Below are 22,411 nucleotides of genomic sequence, written 5' to 3'. Positions count from 1 at the left end.
TCCAGATCACTTCAGTGACTTGCGGCGCAGTTCCATATCACTCGAGTGGCTCGCGACACATTCCCAGAACAATTTAGTGGCCTACTACATAGTTCTAGATCATTTAAGTGACTCGCGGCACATTTAAAGATCACTTTAGTGACCCAAGACACAGTTCCATATCACTCAAGTGGCCCACAGTGTATTTCCACATGACTTAAGTTGCCACAGCACATTCCCAGATCACTTTCTCCACGGCGTATTTTCAGATCCCTCGAGTGACCTGTGGTGCTGTTCCAAATCACTCAAGTGGCCCACGGTGCAGCGCATTTTCACGTGACTTATGTGGCCCTCGTCACATTCCCAGATTCTTTTAGTGATCCGCGTCATATTCACATATCACGTGAGTGACCCGCGGCAAATTTACAGGTCACTTAAGCTACCGGCGGCGCTGTTCCAGATCACTTAATTAAGTTTCCTGCGACACACTTTCAAACCAACGAAGTGGCTCGCACTCCCTCCTAAAAGTCGAGCAACCTTGCGTTAGAGCAGGGGTGGTCAACGTCTCTCTGTTCGAGGGCCAGCATAATGGCCAGACGCAGTGGCACGAGCCACACCGGGGGAAAAAAACTCCACCATGAGAGCCGCATGATCAAGGGGGAGGGGGGGGGAGAACTCCGGCATATAAGCCGCCGGAATGATTACGTATAAAATCCGCTACTGTTACTACTCCCATGACTCCCACAGTAGGTTTTTGAAATCAATCACGTGACCCGTGAGTTTAAAGGGGTTTTGCGTTTATGTGTTGAAAAATACCCCCTTTTTTTTTTGGTCAAATTAGAATTTATGTATTCTTTTAACCACAATTTCGTCAATCAAAACTAATATAACAAATACAATAGTTTTGGCCGCGCGGGCCAGCTTTGGCTACCCCTGCATTAGAGTATAGACATTTCCAAACATGTATCGTTGTAGTGAGATGTCAGCAAAGCTGTATTATAAGCTGGTTTAATACAGCTTTGGATTTCAGCATGCCCCCCCCCCACATCCTGGATTAGGGCCCTAGGCTGGGATCTTTTGCGGGCCCCCCGACCAGACTTTCACGGGGGCCCTTTATGGTGGATTTATAGCGTGAAAAACAAAAAAATAATGAAAATCATCCCGGGCCCCAGGGCTAGAGTCTTGCCAGCCCACCCCTTGTGGGGGGGGGGCATGGATTTCAGTGTATGTTTTATGTGAGATTTTTCTTCTTTTTTTTTTCTCGCTCAACGCATTTGGCGTTGTTTGCATTTGAACTTTGGCGGTGATAAAACTTACCTGGACGATTCCTTTCTTGCAGCAACCCTGCAACAGGTAGGTCCGTGTCAAGCAGCGGGACGAGGCTGCTGCTGGTTACGATGTTTTTCTGTGGAGTGAAAACGTTCAAATAAGTTTTGTTTATATTTTTAAAAACGTTGGAATATGCGTTCGAAAAATTAATGGGGGGCATGTTGTGCCTGAGAAAAAATGGATTTATCGGTTTTTTGTTCGAGAACTTTAGAGACGTAGCTGGGAGGGAGTGTCAACAAACCCTTGACCAAGGGTTTTGTTAGTGCCTTTTTCTTTGCTGTTGTTTTTCGGGTAAGGACATCATATACGTAGCACACACTCACTGTACAACGCTATGGTGAGCTTGCTTCTCCACGCATCGGTGTTGACCTCGCTGTGTTTGCAAGGTTAGTTCCTCTTCTTTTAATTTGTGTCTTGTTTAATATGTTTCATTATTAATACGTATATCTAAGGTAGAATAATTAGCATAAATGCCTGCGTGTTCGTCTATAAACCAGAGCCGCCCTCAAGGGGTGCGCGGCAGCACCAGGCCCCGCGTTTCGGAGGCGCCCCGTATCTACGGTAACGATTTCTTTCGAACGTGTTAGAATTACTTTCATTAAATTCTGAATTTTTTCATGAATTGTGTGGATTGTCTCATCTAGAGAATTATTTCTTTCGTAAATTTTGAATTTCCACCTATTCTGGAATTTTTTCGTCATTTTTGGAATGCTGAATTTCAATCAATTCTAGAATTGTGAATTTTAGCAGTTCTGGATAATTTTGAATTATTTAAATTATTTATTTCATTTATTCTGAATTTTCATGGGTGCTGGGATCAGGGCCGTCACTAGGGGGGGGGGGGCAACTGCCCCGGGCGTAAAATTTAGGGGGGGGGGAGGCAGTTTTAGGTGGGAACAAAGAACACCATTACAAAATTATCGAATTTTAAAGCTGTGGGGGTGGCAAAGATCCTAGTTACGTCCCTGGCTGGAATTATATCTTTCTCTAATTTTCGATTCTCCTCTCCCACAGATTGTATAAAATCGTCAATAAGGGGCACCGAAATCATTAAGATGCCTCTGGCCCCGCTATTATTTTCGCACCGCGCCCCGCGTCTGGGAAGGGCGGTCCTGCTATAAACCCTCACAGTACCTGTATTTGGGATGTTCTAAAAGTATTCAAAATAAATACCAATTACGTCAGCGGTTCTGACACTTTTGCCAACCGCGGCTCCCTTGCCTGATTCATGATTCCGGAATTTGGGATTTTTCCTCAGAATAGTTTTGTGTTTATATATTTTCACACTTGTAAAAGAACCACTTCAAAGCATAAATAGACACACAAAATGAATATCTCCAGTTCACCTTGACGCCCCTGACAAAGGTTGACACACGGCGCACACTTTGAGAAACACTGTATTACACCAATAACAATTCTGTATTTTTTCTCTTTTTTTTCCCACAAGTTTCTTAGAAATTTCTATTATGCATTGAATTGAATGAAAACAATAAAGAGAAAAAGTAGCATTTTGTGTGATGATTTAGAACCCGGATTATTTGCAAATGGATAAGTGCATATGCAATTGCGTATTTTAGCACTTTTCGTAGTTAGTGCATATAAATGCATAAAACCCCCGAAATTTTAGGATAAGCGCATATTTTTAGTATTTTTTTCTATTAATCGCATTGCGAGTTTATTTTTAGTCGGTTCTTCCTTCGAATTTCATCTAATTTCTACTATTTTTTCAAGAAAATATTTCACTATTGAGTATTGTTATTTTTATGCATTTGTGTGTGTGTGTGTGTGCAGGGGCGTAGCCAGAAATTTCGTTCGGGGGGGGGGGACCTTTCATTTTGGGGGGGGGGACCAAAGTGACAGAACAATGGATTTGGCCATCTTTTTCCCTTTTTTCGGTCATTTTCTCACATTTCGTGGGGGGGGGGACCATACCCCCCAAGTCCCCCCCCCCCTCGCTGCGCCCTTGTGTGTGTGTGTGTGTGTGAATGCGTATTTCTGCACTTCTAAATGTATGTGTTCTTCATTTTTTTTGTGCATATGTTTTAGTTTTACTGCATATTTTTTCTTTCATATTTTTTTAGGTCAGGCTTTTGATATGGGTATTTTGCCATTTTTGTGCGTATTTTTCATTTTTAGGGAACTTCGGCATTTTATAGACATATTTTTTTCCTGTCACGTATATTTCTTAACACTTATACATTCCCTTAAGAACATATTGAAGAATTTTTATATCATATTTTTTATTTTATGCATATTTCGATACCTTTAAATGCATGTTTTCGAAATTTTCATGATTTTTTTTCATTTTTACGTACACTTTAATTTTTAGTTCCATACTTCGCCATATAATATTAAATGGATTTGTTTTAATATTTTTGCACATATTTTTGATGTCACAAAAGTAGATGTTTGCCCCGGGTAACTAAATGCATTTTTGTTTCTAGCCGCGGCACAAAGTGACCCAGAGCTCCGAATCAAACAGCCCCCTCCCCCAAATTATTCAAGTCTTTTAGCAATATTGTGGAAGTATTTCTTTCGTTAATTCTTTTTCTCATCAATTCTGGATTTTCACCAATTCTGGAATTATTTCTCTCATTTATTCTAGTTTTTTGGCATCAATGCTAAATTTTCTTAGTTCTCAGATTATTTATTTCATTAGATCCTAAATTGTTATTAATTGTATTAAATTGTCCTAAATTGTAATTGTTTGGCATCATTTCTTCCGTCAATTTAAAAGTTTTCAATAATTTTGAGGTAATTTACATATAATTTATATGTTTGTATTTTATATTGACATTTTTTTCAGCATTGACGCCGATAATTCTGTAATAATTTATACATTTTTGAATGCTCTAACTCCCCCTTATCCGACAAAGTACATTAACTCGTGGAAAAAAAATAAATTTTACGAGAAGGCCCCTGGCCCCACCATGATATTTCTACAAAGTGTCCCGCATCTGGTAGTTGGCACTGGTGGTTCATTGATCTCGAATTCCTAACATATGCTTAAGGCTCTGGGGCCCCTGGCGACAGCTCAGTTCAGAGTTACGTTAAAAATCACTTTACGAATGAGTTCTAATTCAGTGGTTTTTAACCGGAGGCCATATTGCCCATTTGAGTCCCAGGGACATTTTTAGGGGGGGGGGTTAAAATCCAGTGCTGGGGGAGCCACCAGATTTGGTCACCCAGAGCTGTGAAAAAAAAAAATTCGAATAATGTATGGGGTCACCCGTTCACACACGGTCCGAGGGCTTCAAATGCAGAGTGGGTCCTTATGATAATGAAATATCGTTGAGATTTTTGAGAGTAAGCAAGTGAACTGGTAAGCAGCATGTATAGGTAGAGGGCCTCAGAAAATTCACTTTGCCTGAAGGGGGCATGAGACTCAACCATAGAATCAGAATCAGTAAAATCCCAACGCATGGTATGATTCAGAGAAATCTTTGTCCAGAAAGTGGGGGGGGGGGGCTACATTACGAATTCTCGTATTATCATTTTAGAGAATAATTATGTAAATATGCGTATATTGATGCCTCCAGCTAAGTACCGGGTCCCAGAACATGACTTTGCCCAAGTGTCCAAGAGAAAAAAATTTATTCAATAAGTAGAAAAAATTTCACACTTGTATGAAGGAGGGGGTTGGATAAGGAGGGTCATGAGAACGAAATATGGTTCCAAAGGGGGGCATGGACGAAAAAAAAAACAGGTTGAGGAAACACTGCTGTAATTGAATATCGACGATTTTTGCAGATCTGCCTCACTTTTGAAAGGGATAAAATAATGTAATTTCAAATAATTTTCACCTGCTAATGGAAGCTTAAAAGTTGTCAGTTGCGTAGTTGGGTGTCGATGGCGTAGGAGAAAGGGATACGAACGCGTTCCTATTCCTTTATTACGAGTAGAATGTTGACCCTATTTAGAATGAGTTACGCAGCCAAGTAGCAGGAAATGAACGAGCAACGTCCGGCCAACCGGATTCTCTCTCTCTCTCTTGACCCACCTGTCCATGCTCCGTGAATAAATCAAATAAAAGTCATTCGATAGTATACGTCTTGGGTTTTTTCATCGAAATACGTGAAATCTCACGCATTTCCAAAGGTTTTTACGTTCGCAGCACCCCCAGGATCGAAATTGGGCGCCATTCAAATATTACTTAAGCAGAATTTTGATTATTTTTTTACAATTTCAGTGCCTCCCTATTGTCAGCAAAATTAAGTAAGCTGAGCAAAAGCCTCCTAGACGTTATCTATAGGAGACATTACTAATTTTCTTAGAGGGGTACGCAGGGTCGTGAGGGGGGGGGGGGGCTCAGTAATAAAAAATTTTTTGATTGGCTTGTGTTTATCGTATGCCAAAATTCCCTTTAAAAAGAATTTTTTTTATTAAATTGATTGATTGATTAATTTGCTTCGGTATCTTTACTAGAATCATGTGAGTTTGGTACACACATGTGTATCTCAAGTCTTAACTTGAAAAAGAATCATTGAAAACCATTTAAAACCGTTAAAAATAAGTTACACATTGAAGCGAAGAGGTTATTGAAGGGAAAATATCTTTATACTGAATGACATTAAGTTCTGATTCAGCCTTTACCTCATCAACTTTTCTTCGTAGAGGCATACACTATATCACAAAATGAAAAATCTAAATTTTTATATGAACACTTTGTCCTAAAAAACATAATTAGAGGAAGTTGTTGCCCCGCCTTTCATGTCCAAAAACGAAAAATTCACTTTTTCAAGTGTAATATTCGCTGAGATTTGAATTCAAAAATCGGAGAAAAGTTGGGGAAAAAACAGCATAAACTAACGGACAACGCTTCTTTCCCCCATTTATACAATTCTTTTTCCAGTATCTGAATTCTGAAACTTAACTGAATTCAAATATCTCAGCGAATATTGCACTTACAGACATAGAACCTTTTTTGTTGGCCTCAGGAGAGACAGGGCTACCACTTTCTAGTCAGAAGTTAGAGGGCAAGGGGACGCATAAGAACATAAGAATTTAGATTTTTATATTTTATGACACAAAATATTTTCACTCTCGAAACTGTTACAGACTGATTTCTGAACACATTTTGAGCATTTCTTAAACTAGAACCACACCTCTATGACGGATGGTTGATAAGATAAAGGCCGAATTAGGACTTACATAAAAAACACCATGTATATTGTTTTAATCAATTTCTGTTAATTTAAAATTATTTTTGAAAACTAGTAACTTGAAACTTCTCAGTGAGATTAACTCCCCCCCCCCCCCTCAATCTTTGATTCATCAGTGTGGCTCCCAAAAGAAAGCTTGGAAACAACCCTACTGTCTATTTTTTGTATATGGTGTATTGCATGTGAGGGCTTGACAAATTGAAAAAAGAAAAATTTAAGCGCTAGCAAAATTTCATGGACGCCAAGCATTTTTTTCCAAGCTAAAATTGCCAAGCTAAATTGAAACTTCCCACGGAGCCCGCGGACCACCAACTCATCTAATTTAGTGGCATCTGAACAAGAGTAGCCAATGGGGCTTCGAGTTGAACGGGGACAAAAATAATTGAAGACTTTTATTTATTCTGAAATTATATCTCTTTTATTAATTATCAGTTTTGATGCGTTCTGAACAACTTTTTTCTCCAATTCTGAAAAGTTTTTGATTGATAACTGATAAAATTAGTTAATTATGCGATTAATTTCAGTATGAAATCATTTTAAATGATTCTGTAATTATTTATTTCGGCAATTCTGAAATTATTTTCCTTCTCAATGTGTCTTGAAATGATTTCTTTCAATAACATTGCAATTATTCTTTTATTGATTAATTAGTTTCTAGCGGAAAAAAATTAAATTATTTCTCTCATTGATTTGATTTATAAGTTATTTCTTTCACTAATTTTGAAAATTTTCATCAATTCTGGAATTACATCTTTGATCAATCCTGCAATTATTTCTTTCATCAATTTTGGAATTATTTCTCATTTATTTTGAGTTTTCATCAATTTTTTCCGTAATTATTTCTTCCGTTAATTCCGAAATTATTTCTTTCGTTAATTCCGTAATTATTTCTTCCGTTAATTCCGAAATTATTTCTTTCGTTAATTCCGAAATTATTTTTTTCGTTAATTCCGAAATTATTTCTTTCGTTAATTCCGAAATTATTTCTTTCATTAATTCTAGAATTAATCGTTATTCGATGTTTTAAATCATTTTGTGAAAATGATCGGCAGGCCACGACAAAATGCTCCGAGGTCCAAATGTGACCCGCGGATCATGCGTTGAAGACCCCTACAGTACAATGTATCTTTTTACTATATACATGTAAGAGCAAAAGAGAGCACGTAGGGGTGAGGGAAAAGAAAAATTTATTGTAATCGTTCTCTGTTTTATCCATATACTATACTGTTTTCTTCTTTTTTCTTTCCCCTTCTTCCTTTTACTAAACGCGTGAACTTAGGTTACCAATTTTATCGCCGATACGTCAAATAGAGATCATCCAAATTTTTTCCGCCAAAATCCTGTATGTGAAAGGGTTAATTATTAATTTACCATTTTGACACTACCCACTGCTTTTACTCATGCAAGCTTTCGCGTGGACCCCTAAAACTTCTTCAAGGGCCTTGGTTGAGGACCGCTGTTATGCCACCTTCATTTCACTCAGAGAAACGATTGTGATGTCCGTTTCTCCCTTCCAGTTTTGAAGGTAGATGGCAGCACCCGAGCACCATGCGATGCACTTCGCCGGGGGCGCAAGATCAATCTTTGGAAGGATCGAACCGGTTTTCGTGGGTGGGGGAGAAAAGGAATCTCTTCCGGAGAAATTTTAAATTACTAACCTTCAAAAATTATTCAAATGAACAGAAATTTATTATGATATCAAATCAAGATATTTTCTTTCCCAACTTCAATGTTTTTTCCCTAAAATATTTAAAATACAGGGTGATTATAATTAAAGTTCCCGTATACTCCGTGTAGTTTTTCGTAAAAACTTCGCATCCGGATACAGCCAAATTTTTATGATGTTTTAATGAGACCATAGGAGAAAGATTTATGAAATGAAAAAAAAATGTTAAATTTTCGACCACCAGGTGAAAAAGTGGCGTTTTTTATGGCATTTTATTTTTCCCCCCCATGGGCCATATAGCGTATATACCAAGTTACAATGCAATACGTCCGAACGGACGCTATGCTATATACAGTAGTGTCAGCGTACTGACGTTTGTTTACATCGGTCTGAGCAGTGTCAGTGTAATCAAACTGTTCAGACTACGTAGCGGCCGTACTGGTAGCCATATTCCATTGGAACTTGGTATATACACGTTTTGGACCATGGGAAAATGTAAAATGCAATGAAAAAGCGCCACTTTTTCACCTGGTGGTTGAAAATTGAACTTTTTTTTATATTTCATAAATCTCTCTCACCGTTTCATTAGTATATCATAAAAATTTGGCTGTATTCGGATAAGCAGGTTTTGAGAGAAACTGCTCAGATTACGGGAACTTTTATCATAATTACCCTGTATTTTTAACGAACGTTTGCATGGAGATACCGTTGCTGTGTGTAATAATCTCTTTGTAAAGACATGACAACATCGTTATTAATTTGATTTCTTCGTTTTTATAACCGTCAATAGACGCCATTTTTGTATGTATGTAAGTGATTGGGCGCGATTCCTTGGGGAAAGAGGGCATATGTGCCCAGTCCTGATTAATCGCTCATTCAAATGTCATGGTCTTCATATAATTTCGCTGAGGGGATGGGTACTTAATTATAATAACTGTAATAAGTGGTTGGGGGGGGGAAAGATATAATCATTATAGGGGAGGAAAGAATTACCGTGGCCTTCGAAGGCCCCCAACTCTTCGAAGATTTTCCCGAAGGCATTGACCTTGCCTCTTATTTATTATCATTATTTTTTTTCCATGTTCCAGAGTATGCGCGAGGGCCGCAAAAAATACACATTAGAAAGAAACGAAATAAATGTCTGCCGATTCCATCCTCCGTCGTTGTCGTGCTCCATTTCTTTGCGAAATGAAATCTTCGATTGCCTTCTTTTGAAGGAAAAGGGCAAAGAAAAAGTCCAAAGAGTCTCTGTTATAACAGGTTTTTTGCCAAAGAAAAAAAAACAACAACATTATAATGAAAAAACTGTTTCAAGAAGAGGGTAAAAAAAGGAAAAAAGCTTGGCAAATGGGCATGTTTCAGAATCGACTATTGCCGTGAACTTGTCCTCGTTGGAATCACTCGTTACGATTCACTTTATATGCGATCACCATCGAGGATGACGCGACGGTTTTCTAATTACCTGTTTCTCTTGTTAATGTTCGGCCTCAAGTTGTTGTTGTTGTTGTGCCGATTCGATTTGATCTTGAATAATGATAATCTCAGCAATATTTATCACTTGGCGTCTGAGCGAATCAATGCAAATCAGAGGCCTCGTGAACGATCAGTTTTTTTTGGTTCAGCTCGAATCAGACCATTTATCAGACGGACGTCGATGACCACTTGTCTAAAACCAGCTTCAAGAGAAGCATTTCTCATTGCAGTCAAAACTATCTTTTGCAGACACCGGCGGACAAAAAAAAAAAAATGTCTGTAAAAGAGGGGTGACTGTTAATCAGGGGTTTGAAATAATAATTTTATTATATAAGGGGAAATTAATATTTGGCTGTAAAAAAGAGGGGTGACCACATCTGAGGAGTGTCCGTTAAGAGGAGATTTACTGTAGTCAGAATTAATGAAGAAAAAAAAAAGAAGTAATTGCAGAATTAATGAAAGAAATAGCTCCAGAATTATAATGAAAGCAATAGCTCCAGAATTATAATGAAAGCAATAGCTCCAGAATTATAATGAAAGCAATAGCTCCAGAATTATAATGAAAGCAATAGCTCCAGAATTATAATGAAAGCAATAGCTCCAGAATTATAATGAAAGCAATAATTCCAGAATTGATGAAAATTCAGAATTAATGAAAAAAATAATTCCATTTCCTGTATAGGGTAAGTGTACCACTTTTGGCAGCTGTACCAGTTTTGGCTACACCAGATCAGTTTGTCTAGCATTTAGTCTGTGATTTGATATTAAATAATTTAAGATGCATTTCTTACACCTTCAAGAAACACTCTATTTTATCATTTACAATCTCATTGTATTAATTAATTAATTTATTATATTAATTTATTCATAACGTGACTTGCAGGAAGAGTAAATGCATGAATCTGTAGTATGTGCTCACAATTGTTAAGTTGTTTGTTTAGGAGAAGGTTTTTTACAAAATTTATCTCTCTCTCATCAAGCTTTCAGAAATGTTTTTCTTCTAAAAACAATTACCACCACTAGGTTTTGGAAGGTAAACTTTCTTCCCATTCTAACTTCATATCTAAATTAGTTGTTTTTTACAATTAATGGTAGGTGGCAAAAACTAGTGTTTAAAATTTACTGTATGTCACATCTTTGGCCATGCAAGTGGCCAAAATTGGTGCAATATATGTTTCACTTTTGGCCACATGATTCATTAGTATGGGGTTTTTATCCATTAAATTTATTTACGAACATCTGGATAAAACGAAAGCAGTTGATTTAGTGTTGTTTCTCTTTTTACATAGCAAGGGCTCCAGTTAACCCTTTAAGCGGCAATGATGAGATATCTCGCCTCTTATTTTAGTATTGACAAGCCCAGATAGTTTGTAAAAATGATTTCTCAATGATAAACTTTTTCCTTTACTCCTTAGTTTGCACGTTCTGAAAATCAGAAGAAGGTGTACTTCATTAAAAAAGACAGGTAATTTGGAAGGGGAGTTGAGTTTAGTGATTTCTAATTGCCGCTTAAAGGGTTAAGAAAAAAGCAGGCGATATTTCAGTCAGAAGGTTGTTTTGTTACTCTCCATCTAAAATAGCAAGTGCAGTTGAGGTCATTCAAAATTGAACGATTGCATTAAAAGCTAGTAAATTTTTTGGAGTGCCTCGTTCTACTTTGCTCCACAAAAATGCAGGATATACACCACTTTCCTCTGGCCATGTTGGTCCTCTGGTTGTATTCAGATCTGAGGTAGAAAATCAATTAGAAAAGTGGAGTTTTGAAATCGCAAGAATGGAATTTCCAAAGAGTCGTTCAACAAAGAACGACTCTTTGATTCTGTCCAGAAAATTGTTGAGACCAGCGAAATAAAAACTCCATTCCAAGATAGAAGGACAGGCAGAAAGTGGTACGAGTCTTTCATGAAACCACCCCAAAATCAGTTGTAAGTACATAAATAAAGCACGGGCAAATATTAAAGAGGACAAAATCAAAAATTGGTTTAATGAAGTTAAAAGAGGTCCTGGTGAAAAATCAAGTGTTTTAGAAAGATCCACACTCGGTGATAACACCGATGAGACTTCATTTTTTTAAAATCTCATAAAGGCTTCCTTGTCCTCGCTCCACAAGGGGAAAACACAACTAGATGAACCGGACTCAAGTGACTATGAGTATTCTTTTATGTGCATGAACTGCACCAATTTCAAAGGTGATTCTGATGAATTTAGCAATGAGTTTAATTAATATATTGCTATTTAATATCACTATGTATTTTTACCAGCCAGAAATTAAATATTTTTTCCTCTAGAGTCATTCTTTTTAACTCAAATTTCAAGTTAAAAAAATAAGCCCCAAAGCAGAATGTTTTGCATTGTTCTGCAACGAGCCCTCGGCTGACTGAAAATGTTCTGCAGTAAAAATACTCATAATTGTGTAGTGTTTTCTACATTTTTCTTAAAATTTTTTCAGGGAGTTCCGCAGTAGCACTGATTGTTCTGCGACGCACGTCGTAGATTTTGGCATATTCTGCTTTGGGGAAAATAAGACTTTGATTTTTTTGCTTAATACTCATGCTTGTTGAATAATATATTGGAGTGGCCAAAACTGATGCATAGAAGTGGCCAAAGCTCGTGTAGAGGCGGCTAATAAAAGTGGTACAAATTGAGATAAATTGATTAATGAGTTATAACTCAGAATTTACAATATTATGCAACAAGATTTTATAATTAACAGAAACCCAATTAAATTTACTAAATAACAGTGTGTTGGTATGATTTAATAGCCTTCAACCAGTCATATCTACTACAAAATTTTCATTTTAAATTTTCCCTAAATGTGACCAAAAGTGGAGCAGCTACCCTAAATTCAGAATTAATGAAAGAAATAGTTTCATGAGTCATAAAAATTCACAATTCTAGAATTTATAAATTTTCAAAATATTTGAAAGAAGTAATTACAGAATTGATGAAAATTCAGAATTTACAAAATAATAATTCTGGATTAATAAAAATTATGAATAGATTAAAATATTAAAAATTAATGAAAATATTCAGAATTAATGAAAATATTCAGAATTAATGAAAATATTCAGAATTAATGAAAAATAATTTAAAAATTGGTGAAAGTCTTCTGTAATTTGGGAGCCCTATCATCCTATTCGCGGATCTGGGTCTTTTTGGCTCAAAAATGCATTTAGCTTGACGGGCCAAACAAGTGGAATGCGAACTCCTAGAGCCGTAACTAGAGGGGGACAGAGGGGGCAACTGCCCCGGGAGGCAAAATTTAGGGGGCGACAGTTTTAGGTGGGAACAAAGAACGCGATTACAAAATTATTGAATTTTAAAGTTGGGGGGAGGGCAGCAAAATAATGTTTGCCCCGGGCGGCAAAATCCTAGTTGCGGCCCTGCTTAGTCTACGGGTTTCTTTTTATCCATTTAACCGCAATCCATTCCAGTTGGAAATAAAATTATTGTTTGAACGAGGCACATATCTCTATTTTTATGACAAGGGTGCCGAAACCACTGGAATACAAAGGTGCTGGAATCGAGGAGCGAATGACATTTTCGTTTGAAATCTTTCTCCTTCCTAGATCACGAACAAGTTTTTTCTCAACTTTGGCAGCAAATAACCATAATTTACAAAAGGCGTTGGACAATAGGATAAGTTTTTTTTTTTTTTTCATTTTTGTCTCGGATATATTTGACGGCCTCCGGGTTCAGGGAAATATCCTCGCAAACGGTTAGTAGGCCAAAAAAAAATAATAATAAATACCGAGATATCCATCTCGATGTACCTTTAGTATTATTATTATTACTTTCTTGTTTTGCTTGTTGCAAACGTGAAAGTAGTCCTACGCGAAGCTAAATCAGGTGAACTCTTCCTAGTCTACACGTAGTTGTACTATTTTGCATAATTTTATTTCATTAATCGACGAAATGGCACGAGCTGGCTCAGGCCATTGATCCGACTGATATGGACTGATTTCTTTCTTGATATGGGCTTACAAAACGAAAATTTAGATCCTTTAAATCAGTGTTCTTCAACACACATTCCGCTGGTCCGTGAGAATTCCCTGTCGGTCTACTAAAAATTTCGGCCAATTCATATAGCTTATAAGTAGAGTACAGAAGTTCAGCCAAAATGCCACGAAAGCTTTTTTTTTGTTGTGAAAAATCCTTTCTTGAATTTTTTTCTTGTTATAAATGCCTATTTAGATATTGTTATATGTATATTCGTGAATTTTAGAGGCTTTTTTCTGTAGAACTTGGATATTTTCAGCATCGAGAACTCAACCTTTAATACGAATTATGGGGCTCGGCCGATTATCATCAGAATGGAAGGATTTGGATTTTCGTGTTCCCACCGACAAGTCGTTTTCCCTCAGTCTAATTTCCGTCATTATAGGCAGGGTTGGTAAGATTTTGCCGCACTGGAAAAAACCATGATAAAAACCGCCCCGGCTAAAATAGTTTTTGACACATTTTGGCAAAAATTCATAGAATTAAAAAATTAGATTTGTCTGTTTCGAATTTTATGAATAAATAATTATAAAGCGCTATGCTTATCAATTTTTTATAACAAATCTGGATGATGCATATTTTATTGGGATAAAGCAGAAATTTTTGCTACATTTTTTCCACCTGGCAAAAATTCATAGAATTAAAAAATTGGATTTATCTGTTTTCGACTTGTTGATTTTTTATAACAAATCTGGGGGAATGCATATTTTATTTGGATATGTTTTCGCGTTTTCGGTTGCTGAATATTCATTTTTATACCATGTAATTTTATGTTTCATATGTTTTTTAAGTTTTTATATTGAAAAGAATATTTTGTAATTGAAAAACCAAGCTTGGTATGTCTTGAGTAAAAAGAACAATTTTTACCAAATTTTGCCATTTTTGCTGATTTTTTGCCAGTTTTTTTCCACTTTCTGCCACTTCATTTTTTGCCGGCAAAAACCCAACCCTAATTATAGTTAATGGAATGAGGGGGGGGGGGTGATTTCGAAACTTCTCAAACGTTATTATTAGTAACCATATCTAAAATTGGTGAAATTCTGTTGAGAAATTGGAACAGGGTTCAAAAATGTACTAGAGAAGGAAGGTTCTTGCTAGCGTCCTCTGTTGTTGATTTAAAACAGTGTTTCCCAAAGTGGGCAATATCGCCCCCTGGGGGGCGATGGAGTTGTCCAAGGGGGCGATAGAACCTACTGATTTAACATAGGATCCTATGGGTTTACTTGAGTTAGGGGGCGATGAGAGGAAAAAATTTCTGATGAAGGGGGCGATGGAACAAAAGGTTTGGGAGACTATGATTTAAAACATTAATTTATGGATCGATGCGTATTATATAAACAATTTTATCTTCTTTTTCGGAAAAGTTTATGTTTTAAAATATTATTTGAATAAAATTCATAATAGTTGAGCTCAATTGCAAAGAAATTTGATGCAGTCGCACATATCCGTTAATACATGTTTACATTATTTTGTTGTGGTGAACGAATTTTGTTCCATTTCGAAACAGTTTAAGTTTCGATTTTGTGCGTGTCGAAGTAAATTAGTTTTGGTTTTTAGCGACATCTATCTTTGACTATAAATATCATTTTCTAATTTTACACGTTTGAACTTTTTGACCATATTTTTTTTCCATTTCTACGATTTCTTTTACTCGAGAAATCGATTTTTTAAATATTCACAAAATAATTGATAATTTTGGTTTTTCTCCCACTTATAAAATATTCGGATATAGTGAAGTATCGGTTAATATGATATCTCTTCTACATTTACGAGCCAGAACTATTTAAAAAAAAGCTAAAAAACTTGATGCCCAACTGATTCCATGTAAGCATATTTCGTAATGTTTATTTATCATGTTTTGAATGCTGGAACCAAAAACGGGGGGGGGGGGGTTAAAATCCTGTTGAATCCCGTTGCCTGAGACATGAGAAAATTTTGACCGGGCATATGCATTTCTTTATATGCCTATGCGCTCGCGCTTCCGCTCCATAAATTTCCTATATACTTAATACTTATACTATACTCTGAATCTTTAACGAAAATATTTTCGGAATAATGAGAAGCAATGAAGCACCAGCTGCGTAGGCTGGCTACACACTGGCCCAGTCAGACCAAATGTTCCTTGGTGAATATTTGCTTGCAGAACATTAGCCGTGTTGCGACTGCGTTCTTCGACCAATATGTGGCCAGGCGGATTGGAAGATCGGGAAGGAAGGTGGCTCCTTAGACTGGGAGCTACTACCACTACTACTAAACCACACATGCACCTCGTCCATATTCCTCTGCGGAACTTCTAACGAATTGGTACATGTTGGAATATATATACACAGGCACACACCTTCCGGCCTAAAACATTTGACGATCACTGCCGATGGTAGAGCGGCCACACTACTTCCCCACGACCAACCCTGGTACGTATTGGGCCAGGCTGGAGGACACGAGTGTGGGCTTCGGCTTAAGCATGCGTGGTTCTCTCAGAAGACAAGGGTATTTAACCTTTAGGAGAGTGCGGGCCACTTCATTAGTTTTAAAACTTGTCGCGGACCACTTAACTAAGCGGTCCGGAACAGCGTCACGGATCACTTCGGAATTGTGATCTGGAATTGTGCAGCGGGTCAATACTGGTCACTCAAGTGATCTAGGAATATGCCGCGGTGATTTGTGAATATGCTGCGGATCATTTAAATGGTCTATAAATGTGCCGCGAGCCACTTGAGTGATCTGAAACTGTGCGGTGGGTCGTTACATTTGAGGCCTGGCACCACATCAGATGACTGCGAGGGCCACATTTGGGGTTGAGCATGTATGTTATAAGCCATTCTTTAGCCCGGGCAACCTGTATAAATAGGTTTTCTTCAATTATAATAACATAACAACCCGCGCCCCCACCACCGCTATTATCATTTGATGGATCGAGATGTTTTTTCATAGGCACTTTTTTTTCTATTATTATATCTAATATGATTTCTGTTCACATGTAAAACAACCATAGCTTCACAAGTTCGTGTAAAACTGTTTACGGATGAATGTTCACGTTGAGAACGAGGAGATTCCCTTCATTTCAAGTCGTTTTATTCATTCCGATGAATTATTTATTGCATTTATTAGTGCTTGTGTCGAAAAGGGGGTCTAGAATAACATGCGCCAAGTGTGTTATTTTGACCACGCTTGAATGGCAAATACTCGTTCTAGTTCAGCAATAATAACATCTCAGCATCGTAATGTTATGTTTAAAAAGCCTCGAGCTTGAAGCGGCAAATACCTATTTCTGAGAGGTTTTTGAGTTCGAACTTAACCAATGATGGATGTATAATCCGTTCTCTACCCACACATATTTGCTCCAAGGTGAGAGTTTTTCCTCACGTATTCTGCCGGGAACTGTACATAAAAAAAATCAAATTAAATTAACCCTTTCCGCGGCGTCGTAGAAATCACTAGAAACCCCCGCAGAGTGACATATCTTCATTGATGTCGTAGGTTTTCTACTGGTGTCGAATTAAGGGTTAAAAAAAAGAGGGTACGGGTCACTTCATTAAATTGGGAAACGTGTCACGGGCCATTTAATTAACTGATCTGGGACAGCGAAACGGGTCACTTAAGTTATTAGTAAATGTGACGCGGGTCACTCAAGTGGTCAGAAATGGACTGCGGTGATTTGTAAATATGCTGCGAGTCGCCTAAGTGATCTGGGAATGTGTCGCAATACACTTGAGTGATCTGGAAATGGACCGCGGATCACTTATCCCTCAAAGCCCACAGATGATGACCTTAATAAGCTGCTCGATCATCCTGTGATGATTTCAAATGTTTTTGTTTAATATGAAGTTCTTAAAATTATGTATAGATGGCGCTTACGTATATGCATATTCTAGTTTTTTTTTTTTATAAATTATTTTTTTATTCTCTGACAGGTTTTCTTTTATGGGCTGGGTGTGCTTAATGGTGTAGTGGTAGAGTGTCTGCCTCCAATTCACTCGTGTGTCGGTGATTGTGACACGTCTTTTCTCGATTGTATTGAATTTGCAACGTTTGAATGCCATCTACTGTATGTTTCACGAATAAAAAGTTAAAAAAAACTTTTTTTTGCACCCCGCAGTGAGAGAGAAGAATTTCTCCGACTATTTTCTCGCAGCCAAAGGGTTAAATGCTCTGGAACTGTGCCACGGTGATCTGTAAATATGCCGCGGGTCACTTTCGTGATCTTGAACTGCACCGCTGGTCATTTAAGTGATAGGGAAATGTGGCGCTTCGTTTATTTTCACAAAATTAGGTTTGTGGTCACGGGCCCCCATCAGATGACCCCCCCAGGGCCACATTTGGCTCTTGGGCCATGGGTTGAGCACGTATGGAGTATACGGAAAATGTGTTTCGTTTTGAGAAATAAACTTTAAAAATATCTGGGCTTGTCAATGCTAAATACTGTGTGTCATGTAAGTACTAATGCGGGCTTTATCTCATCAACCGTCTATCGTAGAGGTAAGATTCCAGTTTGAAAATGCTCAAAAAAGGCGTTCAAAAATTACCCTGTACCAGTTTTGAAACTGAAAATAGTGTTTCACAAAATAAAAAAAATCTAAATTTTCAATACGGTCTCCCGGTCCTCTAACTTCTAATTAGAAAGTTGTTGCCCAGTACCTCCTGAGGCTCACAGAAAAAATTCTATGTTTCTAAAGGAAATATTCGCTAAGATATTTGAATCAAAAAATCGGAAAAAAAGTTATGAAAGAGAACAACAAAAACCAACGGACGACGCTGCGTTCCCAACTTTTCTCCGATTTTTGAATTCTAATATCTCTGTGAACATTACACTTACAAAATTTGGAATGTTTATCGTTGGCCTCAGGAAAGACAGGGCAGCAACTTTCTGACTGGAAGTTAGAAGACCGTATAAAAATTTAGATTTTTTTTTATTTCGTTACACACTATATTTCCACTCTTAAAACTGGTACACGGTAATTTCTTAACACCTTTTGAGCATTTTTTAAACTGAAAACCATACCTCTGCAAAAGACTGCCGATCATATAAAGGCCACATTAGCACTTACAGGACACCCTGTACATGCAAATATGTAAATAAGAGGTCTTAAAGGAGTCGAGATATCTCATTTTCGTCTTCGGGCTTGCAGATATGGTATTGTTATAGTCATTGGTAAGGGCATTGCAACAAATTATTTGATTTAAAATTGTCAACACACAAATATATGTATTTTTTCCTAATCTGCCAGGTCTGGCCTTTGCTGGTCACAACACGCCACCTGTGTTCGACTTCAAAAGGGAATGGCTGATTCAAGAAAACGAGCCAGTCGGTAAGTCGATGCTTAATATCATTAAATAACTCCTTCCGCGTTAGCCTATGGTTTCATTAAATTGTATCCAAGTTAGAGAGGTGTCAAGGATACAGAGATGTCCAAATTGATAGGTTTTTACTCTATTGCATCGAATTCTCGCTGGGATTTTTCATTTTATTTTAATCGCGAATTTGGCTAACTAAACGAAAACATTTGCAGCCAAATAAGAGAAAAAGTCAGACCAAAAAGGAACCAAAGCCTTGAAACCAACTGAGGATCCTCCAAATTATTAATGGCTTCTACGAATTCTGATGATTTGTTCGCAAACTGGCTGGCCAAAGCCCGAAATCAAAAATAAGATCGGACGTTAGTTGGTCAATTCACGGCGAAATTGACCAATACGTCAACTCGGGCTTCGGCCGTAACATATTTATGCAATTACATTAAAAAAAATTAAACCGATTCGACACCACTGACCTAATATTATTTTTGCACAAGGCCCCGCGTCTGGTAAGGGCAGCACTGACACAAACACACAGGGACTTTCGAAAAAAAGTCATCCAAATGGAGTTTGGCTGGATCTGTCAATGCAAAAAATGCAAAATCAAACCAAAAGCAAAGCCAAAAAACTTTCATCGGGACCAAAAAAACCACGGCAGTCCCTTTACTCATACATTAACTTGATGCAACTGTCGAAAAGCCGAATGGACACTGGCTCGATTATTTCAGTGACTAAATCAGTGTTTCCCAATGTGGGCAATATCCCCCCCCCCCCCTCGGGAGGGGAGGATAACAGAAGCTAATTGGCAATATATAGGATCCTATGGGTTTGCTTAATTCAAGGGACACGATGAGCAAAAAAAAAAACATTTTTGAAGAAGGGGGATGGTAGAGTATAGAAACGTTTGGGAACAATTGCTCTAAATCAAAGGCGTTCAACCTTAACGAGAGTGCGGGCCACTTCATTGATTTGAAAACATGTCGCGAGCCACTTAATTAAGCGGTCTGGAACCACACCGTAGGCTTCTTAAGTGACTAGCAAATGTACCGTGGGTGAGCAATTTGAGTGAGTGATTGAGTAATCAGATCACTCAAGATCACTTAAAATATATGGGAATGTGCCGCTGCCCACTTGAGTCATGTCGAAATGCTCCACAAGCAGCTTAACCGCTCTGAAAATATGCCGCAGGTTACTCAAATGATATGAGAATGTGCCGTACGCCACTTAAGTCGTATGGAAGGGCATCGTGGACCACTTGAGTGATCTTTAACTGTGTGCGCTGCTAGTCACTCAAATGATCTGGGAATGTGCTGCATTTGGGGACAAAATTAATTTTGAGGTCATGGGCCACATCAGATGACTCCGAGTGCCACATTTGACCCGCGGGCCATTCGCGGGCCATGCGCCGAATGAAATATATCGTCGCAATTCGGAGCGAATGCACGAACGCTGATGCATATCATTTTACACTATTGAGTGAAAAAAATCTTTTATATTTACATTTTTCAGACTGCAAACACTTTGCCTTTATTTTTATGCATATTTTGCAAGATGATTCGTGACCAGGAAATCATGTTCGTAATACTATATTCACGATATTGCGCACGGGGTCAAGGACGGTGTCGGTCCTCTTCTTATACAATCACCGCCCACACCTCTCTATTTCGTGTCAGACCGGAACCCCAAATTCCATATTTCATAGTAAATTCTGAGCGCAATATCATCAGCATTCCTAACATGGAAAAAGAAAACTTGAGATGTGATATAGAAAGGGTGTTTCCGCGTTTTTCGAACATGTCCGCGATGTTCATCCGGACATGACCGCTCTTTTCTGATCCCCCCCCCCCCGAATGTTTCTTAGAATTACAGTGTTTGTTTTCGCTTTTGATTTGATTTTGATTAATTGTAGGTAATCGCATAACGACTGTCAGGACGAGAGACGAGGAAGGCGATACCATCGAATACGGGATCGAACCGGCCGTCTACGTGGATGGATCGCAATATTTCAGGATCAATAAGGATTCGGGAGAAGTTCAGCTGGCCAAATCCCTTGCCGGACAGGTGAGCCTTTATTTTATTGTATGAAATTATCTATATTCTGTTTACACAGGGTGTTAACAAATACAATATCGCCAGAACTTTAAGGAGGAGCCTGTAAAAGAGCCTGAACATGCATTTTTTTTAACGGATTTGAAGTTTGTAGACACCAATGAGGGATGTCACAAAAAACATGGAAAAGGAAAGCTTCCACAAGGAATATTTATATAAATTTGTGAAAGGAGTGTGATTGTCGATAGCAGGTCCGCAACTGAGAGGGGGGGGGGGCAGGCGGATCTGGTGCCCCAGGCGCTGGATCAGAAGGGGTGCCGGGTTCACCCTTTAACTGCTTCTTCTACATGGCAATGGGCACCGAAATGCCGGTTCACCCCGGGTGACTAAATATTGCCCCGGATAATGTCTGCAGGAGAAACCGGGATAAATCTCTATAAAAACCGGGATATAATGCAAATTTCTTGATTAAAAACCGGGACATCATGAAAAATGTTTCTCAGAGTGTATTACAATAACGAGTTATATGGCAATGGTTGAAAATTACCAATTGGTGATTTAGCCCCTGGGCCTTGTCAACACCCACTATAAATAATGTTTAACAATAGGAGGTGCTAGTCCTTTTCTGTTCGTTCAGTCATGGCTCCCACAAGGATGGGGCTGGAGCAACTGGAGAAACCGCGAGACACCCAGACTCTGTCGAAGAAGCAACGTAAGTACTTCGGCCTCCGTAAGGATCCGGGCATCTCTGGCAAAAACAAAAATTTATTGATACGTCAAAGATTACAAATAGTGCATTGTAAAATGCACTATTATTAAAATTACATACATCGAATAATCAAATCAAGTCAAAGTGCAACGAGCACCGGTAATAAACAATTATAGGAAGTTGTATAAAATCGTATCGCAAAAGGCGCAATCAGAAGTTTCATCGATCAAGGATTGTATGACAGAAGGGCGGAGCACCCCATTCCGCCCGGACAGTACAATCCACCCAGTCTAATTCATTTTTGAGCACTGCTGAAGACCTTGAAAATTTCTTCGGGGCTATATTAGATTGTGGATTCATTCTGATACTCGCTTGCAAACAGTGCCTGCCACCAGCGCTCTGTCAGGGTGAAGATGCGGCGATATCCTTAACGGAGGCGCTGGTACCGGAGTTACAGGAGCTGGAGGAGTCGGATCCCATTATCTTCTCAGGATGTTGCTCAAGAAGTTCCTCCAATCTTCTTATCTTTTTTTTTTATTATTATTCCTCTCGACATTGTATGCCAAGCAAACATGGTCTGTAGAGATGGGCAGCCTGCGAACGGAAGTGAAAGGGCGTTGTTTCTGGACAGCATGTAACGTAGCGCAAGGGCGTGCCAGGCTTAAGACAAGACCATTTATCGCTTTCAATCGCTTTAAAGCGATGCAAGGTTGCCGGGAAAGGCCCATGACCGGTGACAAAAGGGATGAGCTCCAG

General features: G+C 38.3%; 1 protein-coding gene across 1 annotated transcript in view; it reads left to right on the top strand.

Moving 5' to 3' along the window:
• Window positions 1–1,342: 1,342 nt before the first annotated feature.
• LOC149064908 (tyrosine kinase receptor Cad96Ca-like) overlaps window positions 1,343–22,411 on the top strand; it is a 33,650-nt gene continuing 12,581 nt past the window's right edge. Inside the window, exons 1-3 of the mRNA XM_089254897.1 lie at window positions 1,343–1,694; window positions 18,834–18,914; window positions 20,807–20,958. Coding sequence (XP_089111023.1) covers window positions 1,643–1,694; window positions 18,834–18,914; window positions 20,807–20,958 — 285 coding nt within the window. The 5' untranslated portion in view covers window positions 1,343–1,642. The remainder of the gene's footprint in view (window positions 1,695–18,833; window positions 18,915–20,806; window positions 20,959–22,411) is intronic.

This window comes from Pholcus phalangioides, unplaced genomic scaffold (genome assembly GCF_987345545.1).
Source record: "Pholcus phalangioides strain wild (caught in Gottingen) unplaced genomic scaffold, Ppha-v1.0 ptg000042l_1, whole genome shotgun sequence".
NCBI lineage: Eukaryota > Metazoa > Arthropoda > Arachnida > Araneae > Pholcidae > Pholcus > Pholcus phalangioides.
The sequence above is the reverse complement of the archived record's forward strand: the minus strand, read 5'-3'. Positions and strand labels throughout refer to the sequence as shown.